The sequence below is a fragment of the Hoplias malabaricus genome, chromosome Y (genome assembly GCF_029633855.1).
Source record: "Hoplias malabaricus isolate fHopMal1 chromosome Y, fHopMal1.hap1, whole genome shotgun sequence".
Lineage (NCBI taxonomy): Eukaryota > Metazoa > Chordata > Actinopteri > Characiformes > Erythrinidae > Hoplias > Hoplias malabaricus.
The window spans coordinates 21,105,958-21,126,139 of NC_089820.1; the positions used below are offsets into that span (position 1 = coordinate 21,105,958).

Consider the following 20,182-nt stretch of genomic DNA (forward strand, 5'->3'; position numbering starts at 1 on the left):
CTTGGGACACCAGCATTTGTGAAACAATCTCTTTCCACTCCACCACTGTGAAACAAGTTTAAACTGCAATGCAACAGCATCATTGTGAAACCTATCCTCCACATACTGACAGTGTCCTGCAGCACAAAGACCAATTGGGAAAATACAGGATGAATAAGAGCTCTACTTTACGCCACGATCACATGCAAGAGCCTGTGGGCAGAGAAATAATTGATAATCGATCTGACTTCATTAGACTGGGTATAATTCAATTGCTGAACATTATGCTCTTCCCAGTACCCAATATCACTCATCCTATGCTGTAGAATTGGTAGTGAAACAAACTTAACGAAGCATTTGGGTCAGCTGAAGCAGATAGTGGTTGATTAAGCAGGATGTGGAGGCTCCTAATGGTCTGCAGCATTTTCCACACAATAGTCAAAATGAAAAGAGACAAAATAAAATGGCGGAAAAAACCTTCGTCTTAAAAACAAAGACAAAACACTCTCATCTTTGAATGGGAGATAACGGAAGAATAATATTTTCCATAATTTTGGACTGTGCTGCTCTGTTTGATGTAAAGTATACAGCAGATTATTTTTCTAATTATTTAAAAATTCTAAAAAAAATACAACACAATGTATAGCAGTGTTTGTTTAAATAACACAGGTGTTACTATAAATTTAAATTACTTTATTTTCCACCTCTGGTTTATTAGATTTCTATTCCTTTCCATTTACCCATCTACCTACTCATCCATCACATGGTTTAAAACTGTCTAATACCGGAGAGCTCCGGCTGGATAATCTGTGCTTATGCACACCCTGCACATTCCACAGTTAGCACTGATTCATCTCGTTTATCGACCTGGCTGTTCATGTTTTCCACTTTTGTCTGACAGTGAATTCAAACGCAGATAGTCCACGGTGAGCACACACCGGCTCTTTCTCATTCACTCATTCAGCCCTGAGCTGGAGCGAGCGAGCGCGCGCGCAGGCAACTGCACCTGCACGCGCCCGGGGAGCGTTCGCTCAACAGAACCGTTGACCGTTACGCTAACGGTCGCCGCGGCTGAGGTGATCATTTCTCCACATTTTCGACATCTTTTCACCAAAACTAACAGTAGACTCCTCATAAAGACCCACGACATTATAAAACCGCGTCTATCCAAGTGTTTTTAAAATGTTGTTACTGCGGTTAAATCGGCTAAAAAACCCCACACACATTTAATCGCAGGTGAGACTCACTCGCTGGTTCTTGGCGTTGTTCATGGTGTTTACAGCGTCTGTCCGAGAAAAACACCAGCTCCCAAATGTCCAGAATCACTCAGCCACACATGCGCCATTCACTCCATTCCGGGATGCCTTCAGTGCGAGACCCAACCGCTGAAGAGCACTGTACGATGGGCATATGACAAACGGACCGCTCCGTGTGTGTGTGTGTGTGTGTGTGTGTGTGGTGGGCTGCCCTAAGCCAAGCCCACTAACAGCTACCGAATGACTCCACTGCAGCAGAACTCACACGAGGAGGCATGCGTGCGTGTCTGTGTGTGTGTTTATGTCAGTGTAGCCCCGACTATTTCTGGCCCTCTGTTCTAACCCACGGGGCTAAACAAAATTTTAAAAATTTAAAACGAACCTATAGTGACAACAAGGTCAGAGCTCCATATCTATACTCCCACAACTAGCCTACAAGCCTTCACTTCAACTACTATAATCCCACCTCAAGCTGTTATCTCTCCAGCTCTCCCTCTCCCATTACATCACAGTGCTAACAATAGCTAGGAATGCTGTTCCCAGGATAAACGTGAATGCAGTTGCTTCTGCCATTTCAACCAGTGAAATTTGTCCTCATGACATTTTTCAAAATTTCTCAATGATAACACTTTTAACTTATTCATACATGCTCATTTTAACCAACTGGATTAATCAGTGCATTATTTTGTGACAACAAAGAGACCAAGAGTTCCCCACAGTTGTATACATTCATATGGGTTTCAAAAACAAGTGCATAGTTCATTTCTTGACATAAACCAAGTCAATAATTGTGGGCTAATTCTTCTGGAGAAACTTGCTTAATAAAACCGTTCACAGCAGTAGTGATACAAGCCTATCTTTCAAAGTTTAATACTTCCAAAAGCTACAGCTTATAAAGTGATTACTACAGGCCTTGGTTACAAGTATACTGCCCAAGACTTGGTTTAACAAAGCATAATATTCCCCCTCCTTTTTATAAATACGAACAGAAAATTTACCACATCCCTATAACCACCATTGTAATGAAACTGCTGATGTTTCAAATCAAACCAACCACCACCAAAACAACTTTGGATGGGGTCTGGAATTGTCTGTAATTATGATAAAGCCCTAATGTCTTGTCACTTTTCAAGTTACGTACAAAATTTCGTATTCATACACAACTTCAAAGGGCATATTCCAACGCTCAAGAAAAAGCTAAAACATAACAATACCTAGGCAAATAGTTTTCTATATAGCTATCACTATAAAATGGGAAATGCACTGATTAATTTCACAATTACATGAATAATAAAGATTTTAAAAACTTTACTGTATTTTACTAAACTGAAAAATGCAACCATGCTTCAGGTGTTCATTACAGGCCACCCAAGTATTGTTTGGAGCACAACTGATTGGTGGATTGTGAGTGTGTGAATGGGTGTAAATAGTTGTTCCTATGAGACACAGACCGAACAAATTATGAAATGCTTCATGACAGTGCAACCTTAAAGGCTAGGCACCAGCGATATGAAAGTGTCAAACAAATAAATACAGTGTAATTTGAGTTCCTAACTTGTGTTTATTGATAGTCAGAAAACATGTTATTTCTTACTAATTCAAGGAACAAGGTTTAAAAGACCGTTGGTCCCCCACTGTGACGTAGATGGTGGACAACAACTCTAGAAGTTGCTCTTAATTTAATGCAAAATGACGAAAAGGTGTGTTGTTTTTGGCTGCAATCATTCAATGTACAGTGGGACATCTGTGCACAAATGGCCCAAAGATCCCAAAATATCCAGAAAATGGACTAAATTTGTCAACTTTAAACGGGCACTTTGGAAAGGACAATCCGCTCACTCCGTTATCTGTAGCTCATTTCACTGGCGCTCTTCCAACAATATGGACATGTAAGGACACCAACGAAAGGTGTTCAAGAGCCTCTGTAACATGGAGGTAAACAGGGTAAGGACACTCACTTCGCCTGTTTTAGTTGGTGTTAGTTAACGTTAGCTTGACTTGCTAAACTCGGTGACTCAGATTATACTCGGCTACGTAGCTGCATTACGGAGGTTTATAGTGTCGGATGAATTCGAGTTCGACTTCGATCACATTTACAAGAATAACGGTACCTCTAAATTTGAGTTTAGCTTATTGCTAGGCTATTGTCATGAATAATGTTGGTTATTTAGCTAGCGAGATACTGTCATAACAGTCAGTCATAACGGTGTTTTACCGCGGCGTTGTTCAGCTGTTGTCCACCAGTGACGTCACGGTCGCGTTAAAGAATTTCCGTAGGGAGCTCGGGTTTTCCGTCAATTTAATAAAATAGTCAGTTTTAAAGCAAATTAGGCTGCTATTTTCATTTTAATCCATACTTATATATGTCAGTAACTGAAATAATGTGAAATATTCATGGAGGTCCATTAAGTGGTACTTTGCCTTTAATGAGTTTAATATATTAATCATGATATAACATGTCCTTGTGTGATTAACATAAAATAAAATATAAACTTTTTTTTTTTTGAAAGCTTCTTTTTTTTTTACTTCAAATCTAATGCAATAGAATCCATTCAGATATGTGGATATTAATGAAATTCATAGGATGACATGCAGTAATCGAATTCTTTAATGCTGCTTCTGATGTCTGCGGTCTGTTTGGTGTGTTCTCTGTTGTGTGCCTCTGATCTGGTTTAATCACAGGCCCACCTGTCCGCTTTTCTGATCAGGGGGCATCTGGAGGCTGCAGGCTGCCAGGGAGCTGACAGACTTGAACTCAGATTAAGACGCTTCTGATGGGCTCCACCAGGAGGAACAGCAGGCACCATTCAGCATGGTGGAAAACAGCAGAGTAGGCCAGTATTCAAGGGATAAACACCAAATGGCTGTGTGGTGGTCCAAAATATAGTGGTAATACAGAGTATTCAATTAGAATGAGGTAAGAAAATGTAAACTGCTTTAGGTGTGAAACGGAGCATGTAAGTACAACATAAACTGAGGGTCTGCCGCTGTGTTCTGAATGTTTTCGTGTTTGTGTTTGGTAACTGGGGATCAGAGTGGGAGGTAAAGGGCAGAGGTGAAGAGAGAGGTGTTTTGTGTGGGCAGTGTATAAAGAGTGTGGGTGAGAGAGGCAGTGAAGAGCAGTACAGAGACATGGAAGAAAATGAAAGAGGCAAGAGTGCAGAGGGGAATAGTATTTTCCACAAATCGAACAAGAGAGAGGTGAGCTTACACAGAAAATGAAACACTGGAGAGTAGCAAATCAAACGGTGAAAACCAGTGGGCCAAGTTGGCGAGACTTCACACATTTGCGGTTTTGCAAACACTTACACATTCCCTAAATATCCCTACAGTCTATTCACTCAGAGGCACTAAAAAAGCATATCTACAACACTTATGGGATCGTTTTCTAAGAATCTAGCCCCACTGGCACTGTAACAGGATCTGCTTGTGAACAGCTGCACATAGCTGTGGACCATGAGGAGGGGGAGAACGTGGAGGTGGAGACACAGACCCTATGTACCTTTTCCTGTCCATGGAATTAAAGGTATAAAAGGTTCTTCAGGGAAGAGGTCTCATGACTGGGTTCTTAACATTTCAAGGGATAAATACCAAATTTCAATTAACAGAGGAATTTAAACTAGTGTTCTTTTAACCGAACATTTACCAAACTGGTTACAATTAATGGAGCTGCTCATGAGTCCTCTCCATCAACAGTTCTAACATTTGGCTGGTGTTAGAACATGTTTTGAGGACAGTGGTGAGTAATGCTGTTTATTTGAACGTGAGCTGTTCCTGTCGCCAGCTAGTTCTTACTTTGTATCGGAAGCTGGGAAGCAAGATTGTGCAGCACTGGTATTTAGCCTCTGAAGCCTTTCCTACCATTTACTGTCTCTATTTTATATTCTGTTTACTTCCTCACTGGACAAATGCCACTCTCCAAACAAGGAAAATCTCATTTCCTATCAGAGCGTAGTCAGTCATGTTCCTTCCTTCATATCAGATTCAAAAGGGTGCCTCCTCCTGCTACATTTTTATGGATGTATTGGAATACACCTATTAACACAACATTTAGAATTGCACTGTGTTGATTAGACTGCTCTATTGTCTTTGTTTATCAGACAGAAACATGGAATTCAAATTTTCTTCCTGGGAGGGGCCAAAATTGAATGTGCTTAATGCTTCTTCACCATACTGCACTGGGTGATGAGCCATAATCACCACAGCAGAAAGGCATTAAAACTAACTACTTTTCAATTACCACTTAAACATTAAGGCTATTCAGTAAATTACAAAGTATTCCCAAATGGACAATAAATAAATAAATAAGGAACTGGACTATTAGGCTTAAATAAAACAGCTTTTTCCTTTACTGAAAGAACAGATTTTTGTGGAAATAAAATGAGCTTGTGTTTTTGGCACAACAAAGCAAACATAACTGATAATGGTGTGGTTCAGTCAATGTGTCCTGTAAGAACGTTTTCTAGGGAAATTGATTTTTGTGTTACAACAACAAATAAAACCAACACCAGCCGTGACGGGAACGATTAAAATCAATTAGTCATGAGCAAGTGTAGAGAATAACACTATCAATTGTATTAAATAAGCATGACTTAAAATTCCAATATGGAAGCTGTTTCCAACATTAATATTGATCCAAAGCATTCAAATAAAAGGCTCCTTGGCAATGAATCACCAGAAACATTATAATTTAGTCCAAGTTCTCGAAATTGGCTTGTGGTGTGCTAAATAAATTTACACAGGGGGAAAAAAAGAAAGAAAGAAAATAAGGAATGTGTAAAACAACAACAGATAATGTCAATACTGGCAGTGGCAGACTGAGTAGTTGTAGTGCGTGTCTGCAAACATACTACGCAAAGAAAGTGTTAAGCTATGAAGTCAATGACAGCTCAGACCTCTGCTTATCCAACCAGAGCCAATGAGAGTTATGCTGCTCCTTTATCCAGCAGCACACTAATCTGGCTTAACCTACAGATTTCCCTGTGATGACAAGATTACACACCCATGCCCTTTGCTTACAAAGGAGATCATTTATTGTTTTAAGGCATTTAGGGGAAGTGTAGAGGAAATATTTTCGCTTTTTCCAAAACTGACTTTTGTTCTCTGATCTTGTTTTCTTCATCTTTAATCAGTACCCTTGTTTCTTTGCACCTGTGTTTGTTTTACTCTATTTGACCTCACCTTTGCTCTGTCATATACACAGTTCCCATGCTGTGATTGGAGAGACTTATGGCGCCTTTCCATTGCATGGAACCTACATGACTCTACTCGACTCGGCACAGCTCTTTTGCTACTCCACTGGCGAAATCTGGTACCTGGACCCTGGAACTGTGTAATTTTTCCATCCCAGCTGGCTCCAGGTTCCAATCGTGCTGAGTAGGTACTAAGTGGTGACGAGTAAACCCTCCAGCACAAACCGTCGCTTGTTAAATATCTGAAGTTACAGCAGCTTTCACATTTATTTTGATCAGACTCACAGCGGCAGCTCGTAACATTACTTCAAGGTGTATGTGCTCCTTGGGCTGATGGTCGACAAAAATTTCCAGTGAAAGTCAAGCGTGCAAAAAGGAAAACTGATCTGACATGCGAATACACAATGAGTAAACAGCGCCTAACTTTACCACCATCGTTGATGTGGTTTTCAAAGCCAGTGATTCCTGTTAGAGATGTGATGGTTTTGCAATGTCACCAGCTCCTTTTCGTGGGGGAGCGCTGCCAGTGGAAAAGCAACAAGCTTTAAGCGAGCCAACCTGAGAGGTGAATATAATGGAAGTTACTAAGTGATGGGGTCTAGAAGATCTAGAAGGGCCATACTAAAGTCCATATGCACCTGCTGTTAGATATAATATGTCCTAGAATTGACTATATTCGTCTGACAGACTAAATTTAGAGGTTAGGGAGGGTGTGACTCTCCAAACTCTTGAATGTGAAGAGGGGTGGTTTAACCCAACTGAAGAAAATAATCATTTACAACAGTAGTCTCCAGAGACCCAAATTAATGTGATAATGCACTGAACAAGATTTTTTTAAATAAGAGCAAAGACAAACTAGGCAAGCCGGACTGCCATTAGCCGTAGTCACAGAGGTGTTTCTGGTATTTCAAAAACAGGAAAGCCCAAAATACATACCCTTGTCATTGGATGGTCTGGAGAAGCTTTGGTGCTTCATATCAATGTCATTGTTGAAAGATTTGTTCATAAAATATAACTCTGGCATCAGTGTTTTTCTTGTTCATTGTATTTGAAAATAAACACTACATGATCTACCACCAAAGAAAAAATAAGACCAAGAACATTTTGCTGATTTTAAGAATTACAATTACTTATTTATTCATTGTAACAGGTTAAAGCACGTGAAGTTTAAGGAGGCTGTGCGCAGCTATATGGGGTTTTATAAACTCACTAACAGCACAAAATGTCTCCCCACCACTTCCCTTTACAATATCTCAGGCAAAGACACATGCTTATGTGAAGTAAGACAAATTCAACAGTCCTACTATCTGCGCAATAGATATGATATGACAAATTTAACAATCCTCCTCTCCTCTCTCTGCAAGATATGATATGTGTAAATGTTGTCGGGTTCCGAGATGTCCTGCTGAGCCAAGGCGCCAAAACACAGCCCCAGAAACACACACAACCCAAGCGTGTTCCTATTTCCCAAGTCTTATTTCCTATTATTCAGCCACGGTTCGCACTGAAGAACCTAATTTTTCTGGTTCGTTAACCAGTTTATGTCGGTCGAAAAGTGCCAAACTGCTCCAAATTTAGTCCACAAACTGGGATGTGGAATATATATGAACTAACAGTTCCTACTTGCACATGCGTGTTTTAACACAAGGCAGTCAGTCAGTCAGTCAGCAAAAATGCCTCTTCTAGGACACTTCAAATTGAAAGCTTCCAATTTTTATCTAAAAAAGTAATGGTTTAAAAATAGCCATGTTTAAAGGCCACTAAGGCTATGTGTTGTCCATTGCAAGCTTAAGCTCTTATTTCATTTTCTATTTTAACAGCCCCCACATCTAACAAAGCTGGCCTGGTGTACCATAGTAGGCTCCAGCAAATATTTAAAGTTCCACTACATCGTCATCATCAAAAAAAAAAAAAAAAAAAAAAAAAAAGAAAATTTATAAACGAATTGCGTTATTCTCTACAGGGGGTTTGTTCCACTGACATCACAAGTGGACTCTCAGCACCTTCCCAATATCAAACGTGCTTTTCAGAAACGTCTGTGCTCCATAGCCCTTTCCACACTGGCAGCAGCATGATCAATGAAGCTGGAGGCTGACACAGCTAAACCATGCACAGGGGAAGCCATAAATCTAATGGAACCATTTAGTGATAATGCAGGACATGAGGCACTAGGCTGAAGAACATCAATCTTGCAGGTACTGAAAGACATCTGAGCACTAGAACATGGTGAACTATAGCTCTACTTCAGGGAGGTTAAGTATTGTGCAACTTATGGCGTTTCAGGTTTTGAACTGACCAATAAATTGTGTTTAAATACGTAATTGCAGAAGTAATCTAATACAGTGTTCTACAAAGGTTAAAAATATTACATTACACAATTAGTTCCAGACAGATAAAAAGGAAAAGAAAAAATGCTGCGAGACCTTGGGAGAGAACTGAACACACAAGTGATGTGTTTTTCATTTGTGTAACACATTTACAAGCATAAAAATATACAACTTATCACTTACTCATGGTTTATTACACTGCCTGTAACATCTGGATTTTTTTTATTATCTTTCAGAACCTTAATATTTACAAAGCACTTTCAGTCAACTCCAGGACAACGGATACTCAATGATTTGCCGGCTTAAATTTAGAAAAACACAGGACAATTAAATATAGACAAAGCTGGGGAGATCAGGCCAACAGATGAAGTGAGAATGAGCTGGCAGTGAACACTGACAGCTCACGCCTAGTTCCTCCTGCAGGCCTCATGACTCATCTTGGAGTACCAGGTGGACGAGGGCTTCTCTTCAACCATATCTGATATGTTAAGGACTGCACACTTCAACAGTCATCTCTCTGGAGAGCAGCCAGAACGTTCCAGTCATACACACTGAGGATGAACAAACTCTGTAGAACACATTATCTCATGTGTGTTGTAAGAGTCTCTTCAATTCCCAATCTTACAACACCCCCTCCCCAAGCACCAGCACCATCTCCCTTTTCAGGAGAGTCAGAGGTGAGAAAATCACTCTGGCGTGTGCTAAAACACCCCTCCTGCTGTTTCGCCCAACACTATCACCACAAAAAACGGTTCAATTACACAGCCGAGCAGGCAAAGCAGTGCGACCTGGGAGGGGGAGGTCAGCACATAAGCAGACCAGGTCTCACCAGGTCTAAAATTTCCTCCTGAATCTCCTTTTATTCAACAGAAACTCGTAAAGTAAAAGCATGTGGTTTATTCTTAAGGTGTTTGTTTATATTTGGCTGCTTCCTGAGGTAAGAGTAGCTGACAAGGCACGGTTAGGCCCGACCAGGATAAATTAAAGTGATGGCTTCCCAATGCAAACACACCTTCTGTAGACAGAGGAACACCACATAAAGTCTAACTAACTGCATAACCAGCAAACAGCTGTTACAGCTAGCTACAGGTCTGGAGCGAATACCCTTACACTAACAACATCAGGCAGAAACAAAAAGCCTTCCACGAATGGAAATGCAAGAAATATTACCCTCTGAGGTACAATAATACCAAGTCTACCACAATGCAGTGTTTTCACAAGCTGTGTTTTATGGCACATTTTGACAGAGCCAATATTTCAACACGCACAAGCCCTGTAGATGTAAATAATTGAGAGTGTTGTATTAAATAAACTTGTGCTGTGTGGCAGACATGGTTCTGAAATTTGGTAGCTTTGGTTTACAGCAAGAGTTCTTTCTAAACCTCTTACCAAGAGTGTACAGGGTGCCTGAAGTAAGCAAACACAGGCTGACTCGTTAGTGTCAGGTTTGGACAGGAGGCCAGAGGATGGAAGAGTATGAGACTGGGCCTGACTGACGCTTGGAGCTTTGCGGTCTCTTCCAACACCCTGGCTCCAAGGTTGCTGTTTTCCAAAGGAAGCTGGCTCAAGTCAAGGCATTTGGCTGATTCTTTTACACAGACTGTCCTTTCAGCCTCACTCTGACCACGCCAGAGCCCAAGCCAGGGGCACAGGGGGTGGGGAAGGGGCGTGGTTGACCCAAAACAATGCCCTCTTTCTCTGACAGCCTGTGTCCAATACCCCTCCCAAACACTCCACCCCACAGGCATGGAGCAAGGAGTGCCAGAATCTTATAGCAAGTGGATTCAGTCACAAAAAGGCAGCCATTTTCACTTCACAACCAAGTAAATAAGTCAAACAAGCAGTTAATTGAGATTACTATTTGCATAGGATATTATTGCAATAGATGAAGTGAAGCAAAGACTCTCAGCCAAGTTCTGTTGAACTGCTGGATGCAAAGCAATTTCTGTTAGCATGTTAGCGGTCTGTTAGCATGGCATGGCTACCATAGCACCCATGACAAAGCTGCTCAAACACCCTTCCAGCTAAAACTAACAATGAGAGGAAAAAGGCCATTAGCAACCATTTTGCTAAAGGTTGATATATGGATGGATGACTGAGTGACCGTTGCAATACAAAGTGACCTCTGTACTCAAGCCTTTTTAAAGTACAAATAAAAATAGACAATTAAACTGTTCCTTACATAATAACGCTCAACAAAAAATGTGTTCAAGTACATGCAGTATCCTGTTTTTGCTGTAATTGAACATCATTTAGTCAGCTCCCAGAGGATTCAAGTGGTGTTTAATCACCTGATACCACACAGCTCTGCGGCACCTAGTCCTTCATCAATAAGTCTTACTTTACCACCACCAACAGCAGCGACAGCACCAATAGAGGCAGCGTTCCAGCAGACCGCTGCGATGCGGCACAGTTACCCCTGCTGAGCTGGACACACACAGATTCGACTCTCATCCCCACACAGGAGTAATGCTTGGTAAACACGTTTCATGAATGTACAGAGGTATCACTGTCTGTACAGCCACTAGTTCATGTAAACAAGCCGAGGGCATAGCAAATTAAATGTTAATGTCTGAGGTAGAAGAAAGTAATCTATAAAATTTCATTTATTTGTAAATTAATGATTAGAAAAATAACAAAATTCCATTTAATAAATAAATAATTACATTTAGTCATGTCACAGGGGTAGACATCTACAGCATTTGGAGTCTTGCCCAAGGACTCTTATTGACTTGGTGGCACCTATTTTGCTGTGTGGTAGTCAGCAGCATTACACACTAAACTTCATGGAGTATATCACATTACACATTAGGTAAAACGTGGTAAACTGAAAAGTGACAGGATGAGGACGCAGCTGGTGGGTTTCCTGCTGGAAGTGTATCTACTGAAGAATATGGGGAAATGCATACTTCCTGGATTTGGACTCTCGACTGTAGAAAACAAACTCTGAGCATTAACAAAACAACTGCATGCAGGAAAAGCCTTATACATAAAATTCCACTCTTCAGCATCTTCACTGTATTTGGTATAAACATGGATGAACACTAAAGCCTCAAAGAGGCATTTAGGCCTAATGCTGCCACTCTTCACTCAATATGTAAAGCTTTTGTTCCAGGGTTCCCTAATAAGAAGTTTTAAAAATTTATAAACATTATGGTTGGTATTTATTTCCTTATCTTTAAGTCATAACATCCTCTTCTGGGAGTCCTGTTCCAATGTAGGAAGTGAGCAGATGTGTTTACAACAGATTTAGCAAAATTCAATTTCTCAATTTGGCCAAAAGTGCCCCATAAATCGTACTACCACTCATGGCCAGGAAATGAATTTTAATTAAACAAAGTGACAGTTCACCCCCTACAAGGCTCATCATTCCTCAGGCAAGGACAGTGGTGCAGAGTTTCAGCACTGAGGCACAGCATTAGGGAGCCATTGCTTAAGTCAAAACAGGCTGCTCCCAAATGTACAGAAACGTGATGTACATGTGGTTAAGCACCGGGTAGAATGGGAAGCAGGGAATTACATCATTCCAGCCAGGAGTTGAGAGTCACACTCACTCTTCTCAACCACTTCCTGTTCCCATCACCCCTCTTGGCCAGCTGGGAATTGTGGCATTCCAACAACAAAAGGCCACTAACAAACTGCGATTTCTGGATAAGTCAGGGGTATTGTAAAGGAAAGACAAAAGCAGAAATACAGAGTATCTTTAGGCTTGTTGTAAGAGTGCCAAGAAGAGAAGGCATTTGTTTCTGTTCAGAGTGAAACATGTTCAAGCTTGAAGAGAACACATCAGCTGGAGCAGTAATGAAAACCTTTCCCTACATCATTCAAAAGACCACAGGTTTTCATCTCCACTGCACAGAGCAGTAAATAACCCTGGTTTTCAGACTGTGGCTGTTCAATTTCATTCTTCATTGAGCTTTATCAGATGGCATAAAGAGAGACCCTTCATGAAAGATAAATGCAGAGACACTGCAAGAAACAAAATTCAAAGATACATTATTTATGAGTTTGTTTTAAAAGTTATTTAAAGGTGTTCTTTATTGTAAAGTAGAAAATAAACACTTTTTACAAAATTCAGAATCTGTTTCCTCATCATTTGCTGCTCTGCAGTCTGTTTGCGTGCTCAAAAAAGGTATAATGTGTTCACAAATGTCAGTAAATGAGTAACAAAAAACAAGCTGTATCTATCCACTATGCTAGTCTCTCCCTCTCTCTCGTGTATCACACAAAGGGTGTCTTTCATTCTTTTAGACAACAGAGTGAAGTCATTCAAAAGCACAAACCAAGATTCCTGCTCCATACCTGTGTAATATTGACTTATTTTTTGATGTGTCTGTCCACTTAAGGTGGAAACATCTCCAAATATCTCCAGTTTCTTTGGTAATTCAAAAAGTGAATAAATCAAGAAAATTTCAACTTCATTCTTAAAAGATGAGAAACTGCATTTCTCCTTATAGACGTCAATCATAGACGTCCCCATGCCCTAAAAATCGGTAGCATTTTAAAAATGTATCAACAATATATGCACAATAAACAAATTCTTCCAGCCCTGCTAAAAAAAACTAGCATAACAAGCATGAATTCCATGATGCCCCTTTGCTGGTTTATACTGGTCTGGTACTTGTTTAGTGATGTCTCCTGATGGCTGACCAGTATACCATCATTCAAGCCCAACATCAGTTGGTAGAACCGGTAGCTGGTTAATTTTGCTTTTCCACCAGAAAAAGTTGCAAATGGGTTACACACTGCAAGCCTGTACAAGAGTCCCTTTTTTCACTGTGTGTGTTTGGGCAGGAACGAGTGGGGGGAGGCGATTTTATTAAACCATGAAGTCTCTGAAAAAACAGAAAGTATATCCTTATTCAACAGTATACAAGTGGGTTGACTGTCAATTCGAAGAAAACGACATTCATCAAAAGAGCCTGGCATCATGACAGCGTTCTCATTCTTCTTTCCCAAGAACTGAACAGTGTTCTTAGAAGCAGTGAATTCAATTCAATGTCCACAAAATCAAGAAAGCTATGATTTAAACTGACAGTCAGAAAATATAAAAATACAGGATTACATTATTTAGATTATCATGAGAAGACAATATGGATCCTGCACCATCCTAAACCTTCTCTAGATCAAGGGCAGTGTCCCGGTGTCATGTGAGTGTTGGACAGATGTAAGGTCATGGGGAAGGTGTCTGCAGACACAGAGATAGCCAGACTGACCACCTGGCCACTTGGTGTGGAGAACAATCTGAGCGTGACACACGAGCGCAGTGAAGTGTGAGCACATTGTGAGCTTTGGAAAGAAAAAAAAAAGTGAGAAGCCAAATCTGTTCCCCCATAAAGCATGGAGTAAAGCAGCAGAAGGTCAAGCTGGCCTCTAGAACGGCTTTAAAAAGAGATTTTGTTTAGAATTGCTCACACATCACTGTTGTAAAATTAGTTATTTTTTTATTTAAGGTCTTATATTTATTTAATCCTGTGTTCTGCTCCAAATCATTAAATCCAATTCTTATACCATCCATCCGCATCCTCGCCAAACAAACAAAACTGTTATATTACCCATAACAAGCATTACTGACCTTCTACCAATGAGAAAGGTCCGCCATCCAAATAAAATCTGTCCTGTGGGGGTCCTGACCATTAAAGAACATGGTGAAAGTGGGCTAACAGTATGCAGAGCAACAGAAGGGCTACAATCTGTAATTGTACAACTACAAAATGCACCTGTATAGTCAGTATGGTCACTTTAAAGTTACTGACCATTGTATACTATCCATGTATGTGCAAGCTTGTGTGATTTAAATTGTTCACGGCAAGTCGCACCACTACACAGCAGTGTTTCCCACGTCTCTCATTGTTCTCATGTGAGAGGTTTAACAGAAAGAACTGTGTAATCAGCTTCCTTTAAACAACTACTAAAAGAAAAAGAAAACCCACCTGAACCCATTAGGCTAATAAAACTGGCTCTCGGGCCTTTAAAAAGACCAGCGACAGAGCACGTCCACATTCAAACAACTTCCCAAGGGACATTGCATGGGTCCATATGTTAGACTGCAGCTGCAGCTGGAGCCCAAACATGGAGAAACACTAAGGATTTCTCAAATGCTGAGGTTATAGGATCCGCTAGCTTTTCAAAGCCAGTTTCCCAATGCTCACAAGGAAACAGCAGTGTGCTAAATTCATTCAGAAGTTCATCTTGTTTCGCCACAGAAGAGTTAAAATCACCAAGTCTTCTACCACATCAGAGAGCTTCCAAAGCAAATCACACAGAAAAGAGCTCTCACACCCAACGATTTAAGTCACTAGTAAAAATGTCGCTGGGGTTGGTTTAAAAGTCAGAATTCAACACTGTATCTACATGAGCTGGTTTTACAGTGGTTTACTGTAACGAGGGTCTCACAAAATACAGTGTTTACCTGTAAACTCAAGGCAATCTGGCGGATGTACATCATGTTCAGGTCCTCTAAAATCCACAGTTTGTCTTCCATGTCTGCCAGTCTGTCTATTGGCATCATTCGGGGAAGAAAGAGTGAAGTCTGATGCTGAAGTGTACTTTCTCCTCCTCTTCAGTCGCTCTCTGAGGGGCGGTTTGATAACGGTTGTACAGTCATAATAACGGACACCACAGCGGCTCACTCGATGAATCACCTCATAAAAACGGAGGAAAACCCCCTCAAAGCGTTTCTTCTAATAAAGTATTCTAAAACGTTCGAGTTAAAGTCGTTTTTCCTTTTAAAACACGTTAGTTTTTGTTTTTCCTTCACTTCACGAAGCACCTGATAAGAAACTGAGAGGAAAAACACAACCGTGTTGACTCGACAGAGCTCCTGCTGGAGAATTGTGTTAAATTGCTCCTGTTTAATGTGTCTCCGTATAAATATATTATATATTTGCCTCGTTTTCTGTCAAATAAACATAGAAAAGTCGCGTCCACCTCCGAGACTCCCCTTCCTCAGAGACTGGAGACGTCCACGGTGTCTCAGTCACACCAAACCGAAAAAAACTCCCCTCAAAACTTCCCTCACCGAACAACAGTAAAGTTAAAGCGCGGAACGCTGAAGCAGGGAGGAGTTTTTCTTCTGCGGTGGAGAGAGGGGAACTTCTGGGTTAAATCCACTGTCCCCCCTCGGTGTCCTTCCTTCGCAGGACTCTGCGCTGTGTGTGAAAACGGAGTCCCCGTCCCTCAGCAAGGGCATCGACTCGCCTCCACGTGCACGAGCGCGCACTGAGAGTGGAGTCACAGCACGCGCCTCTCACTCAGGGAGCACACGCGCGCGCCACTGCAGCGTTCGAACAATGAACAGTAGCGTCAACAACAACAGCACTGACGACGACGGCAGCGTCTACAACTGCATCTACAGCAACAACAATGACAAATAACAGCATTGAAAAAACAACAACGCTGACAACAGCTTTAACGACAGCGAAAACGGCAACAAGAGCAACGCTGGCATCAACGTGAACAACAATGACATAAAATGACAATATTCTAACAAAGCAATGACAATGAAAATGACAAAAGGCACTGACAACAACAAAAACTGCTTCGACACAATACAAGAGATGAATAAAAAATAAGAATTACCGCAATATCAGTGATAAAGCACAACCACAATAAAAATGACAAAAAACAAGAAAAGTGACTCGGGCAGCAATAAAAAAAAAAAACACAACAACTGTACAATGCCAATAACAACATTATGCCAATGACAGAAACAACATCAAACACAGTGACAACCAAACCCAGTAAACAAGGTCTAAAATAGGTCTAAAAGTAGTCTGTCCGTCAATGGCATATTTTAAACGTCAATGGACGTCCAAAATCCATCTTTATATGTTAGCTAAGTGGTGACCAATTAATAACGTCAATGGACGTCCAAAATACGTCTAATAGTTGTCTTTTCAATGTCTGTGTTTGGACGTCTTTTCAACTTTCATTTTCAACCTTAAGAGAACGTTGATTAGACGGCAGTCATTACGTTATTTCAACGTTGAATCAACAGCTATTTGTTTACTGGGAAGTCATGGACAACAACCACAAGACAACAACAGCAACCAAAAGGGCAACAAAAACAACAATGAAAATGAGGCTCTACTACAGAAAGCTTGAATTCTAAAGAAAAAATAAGAGGGGAAAACAAAATTGCAAACACCCAACTGATGGGACTGAGATAACCGGATTTACATGGGGCAGCCTAACGGTTAGAGAACTGGGCTTGGTACTGGAAAGTTGTTGGTTCGATCCCGACAATGGCATCAAGTTCCCTTGAGCAAAGCCACTAACCCCCAAAACGCTCCCTGGGTGCTTAGGATGGCTGCTCACTTCATCACACTCCGGGTGTGTATGAACTGTCCCTAATCACTAGTGTGAATATGTGTTAAATGCAGAAGCCAAATTTCATTGTACATTGTAACAATGATCATAAAGTGTGTCATTAAATCACTAAAAAATTTGTAAAGATTTGGTAAGTTAGAAAAAAAAACAAGTGATAGGAAAACAAGTTTAACTCGGTATAGAAAAATCTAATACACATTTTTGACTTTAGAAAAGGGAGTATGAAACAAATACTAAAACAGGAGAGAAATGAAATGGCCGATGGTAAATATGGCTTTCAGCAAATCACTGCAGAGTTCATAGAGAATGAATAATAAGAATAACGTCAAAAAGGGCAACTGCTAGAGGGAGGACAATGAAACCACCAGAAACACTACTGAGGAGGAAAAGAGAACAAATAACTACACGCCCTTATAAAAACAAACAGCTAATACCATGTAAAATGTAATCAAATGTCCATTTTTTAAGCAAATGATCAAAAACAAAAACACAACGGTCAAAACAAACCAACTGCACTTGCTTTGACCAAATAAATAAAATTAATTCTTGTAAGAACATGGCTTCCCCTGGCACTTGTCCCGATTCGGTTGTTATTTCTCTGTAATCTTTCACAACTGGCTTATAAAAGTACAATGAAACCCTCTACACTAGTAGAGCCTCACAGCCTACGCCTCAACAATGAACATTTACTGAAGGAAACAAAAAGAAGCCATCTGTCCCACACACGCTGAGCTCCACTGGCCCCAGACTGCAGACTAATGATCAACTCACTCAGTGGCTAGAGTCAGATACTAATACATCATCCTGAGCACCCAACACGTAGTGGTGTAATGATAAGTTCTCCATGTCAAAGTGCGTGAGGATTTTGACCTGTGATGGAAACCGATGCACATTTCATTTTTCACAAGGTCAGTAGTCCAATGTATTTTTGATGAAATGCGTAACACGTGCCAGCAGCTGGTATCAATCTTTTATTCCCATTAAATTATTTAAACAGGGCATAATTCAGTCAGGTCTCATACAGTCAAGTTGGCTTTAGGGGAGAGCAGTGGGTCAATTCTTCATCTGCGCCGCACAGCCCAAGAGTCTGATGATAATTCTGAAATGTCTCAGTAGATCCTTCTCAGTCATGGCGTATGATCGAGTGTGTTTTTGCTCTGTCTGGCTTAGGCTGAAGTCTTAGACTCATATTTCGCTATTCTTCTAGTATGTTCCAGATTTCAAGAAAGTCCCCAATAAAATACTGAACAACTGCACACAAATACCTCTCAATCCTGCCTCATTAAAAAGACAAATGTGTCAGAAAGGTCCTCCAGATTTCGGTTAAACAGATGCTGACAATTGCTTTGTTAGCGTTTTCACCCCCGGAGCCCACGAGACACTCCAGAGCCACCAGCACAAACATCGTTAAAACATGAGCTAGCTCCTTCCATGGATTCTTTACACCGTCTGCACAAACAGCCACAAATCACACACGCTTCAGGATTCCGGCTTCAAACACAACACTAACCTCTTCACACATGTTGAGAGGACCATAGGCAAAACAACAGACCATGTCTGTGAATTACAATCAAACAAACAATACATACTTATCCTTTCTGCCCCAATCCCCACTCTTTACCTAACGATGCAATCTGAGGACACCAAGCTGGGAACACTGAGAGGAGATTTATTGTTCTCCAGGACGCTTTGGAGACGGAAAGAAAAATAACCTGAGGAGGACCCAGGGAATGTGGTATTCACTATCTGGGAAAACAAAGTAGAAGTGGGGGTCTCGACTCTTAAGGTTTGTGGATGAAACCCAAGCAACCATAAGGGATTACAAAGAAGGTTCAGAATTTGTCTTCTCATTACAGAATAAAGACTGTTTTGATGTTTCAGGACCAAAGCCATTGAAGTCTGAAATAATCCCATTCTTGACCTACAGAAAGGGCGGGGCCAGACCAGTAAGACTGGGGTCTTTATACACCTTTAGTTGATGACTGGCATTGGGCATTGTGACCTTAGGCTTATGTGTGTCCACTGCAGAGCACCCATTACACTGGAAACACTTCCCTGTAGAGCTACAGTGCATGTAGCTGAATTCCCTCATTAGAAGGGTTGTGTGTATACTTTTGGACATAGAAATAGTGTCGTTAGGATTGCACTGTTCATATTTGGTGTGTGATTGTGCTTAAACTGTTTAAATACACTGATGGTATTAACGTCAATTGCTTAAATGTGTTTACATTTGACTTCATGTTCAGAGTTGCCTTCACTAAAGTAAAAACACATCCATGTGACAGACACAGCATTTTTCTTTGCTACAAGTTGCTCAAATTGCTCGGCTGACCTCTGTGTTCAGGTTCTCCTCCATGTGGTTTCCATGTGGTAGACTGAATGCGGCAGGATCAATTGACTACATGTGCAGTGGTTTTAAGGGCACAGGACATAGTGGGGGACACATTAACAGGATAAACAACAACCAAAAAGATATAAACAAAATTAAAGGAAAAACCAATAACTGATATAATAAAGATTACATCAATTAAAATGTCTATTTCAATTAATTTTTGATTAATTGCCCAGCCCCTCCTTTAAGTAGTTCACTGATCACTAACTGATATATAAGAAATGTTACATAACATGACAGTATCTGTGATATTTGACCTAAATAAGCTTACAAACACACACTAAAACAAAATAAAGGCTTATTCACCACACAGTCTCGGAAATAACTCTTCAGAACCAACAACAGTGCAAAACAGCTATTATCTAAATTGAAGGGTGAGCGAGAAGTCCGCCTCTTGCTATGCAGCTTTTTGTAACGCTGTATCTGCTTTCCTCACTGACACAATAAATGAGCTGTTTAGAGTCACTGCATCGCCCTTTCACTCAGCCAGATGAGGCCTAGCAGACTACACAATGAGAAGACTGGAAGTTACCAATCATGACACAAATCTGAGGTATATTATGACTGTGAATCAGAACCACTGTCATGTTCTGAGCTCATCTCAGACAATCTCCAACAGAGTTGCTTACAGCAACTACAACTACAGGTTTCAGACACACTGTAATCTATAAAAGACACAAATGTACAGTAGAATTTAGCCTTCAT

The 20,182-nt window shown here is 40.6% G+C and overlaps 1 protein-coding gene across 5 annotated transcripts in view; it reads right to left on the reverse strand.

Moving 5' to 3' along the window:
- LOC136678133 (rhotekin-like) overlaps positions 1-20,182 on the reverse strand; it is a 93,696-nt gene that overhangs the window by 55,676 nt on the left and 17,838 nt on the right. The window contains exon 1 of one of the 5 annotated variants that reach the window (XM_066656009.1): positions 15,167-15,735. The exons of 3 other annotated variants lie outside the window; for them this stretch is intronic. In XM_066656009.1, the coding sequence (XP_066512106.1) occupies positions 15,167-15,265 (99 nt within the window). In that variant the 5' untranslated portion in view covers positions 15,266-15,735. Of the gene's footprint in view, positions 1-1,226; positions 1,391-15,166; positions 15,736-20,182 lie in introns of those variants that run through there. One more of the 5 variants, XM_066656010.1, reaches the window with a different exon arrangement.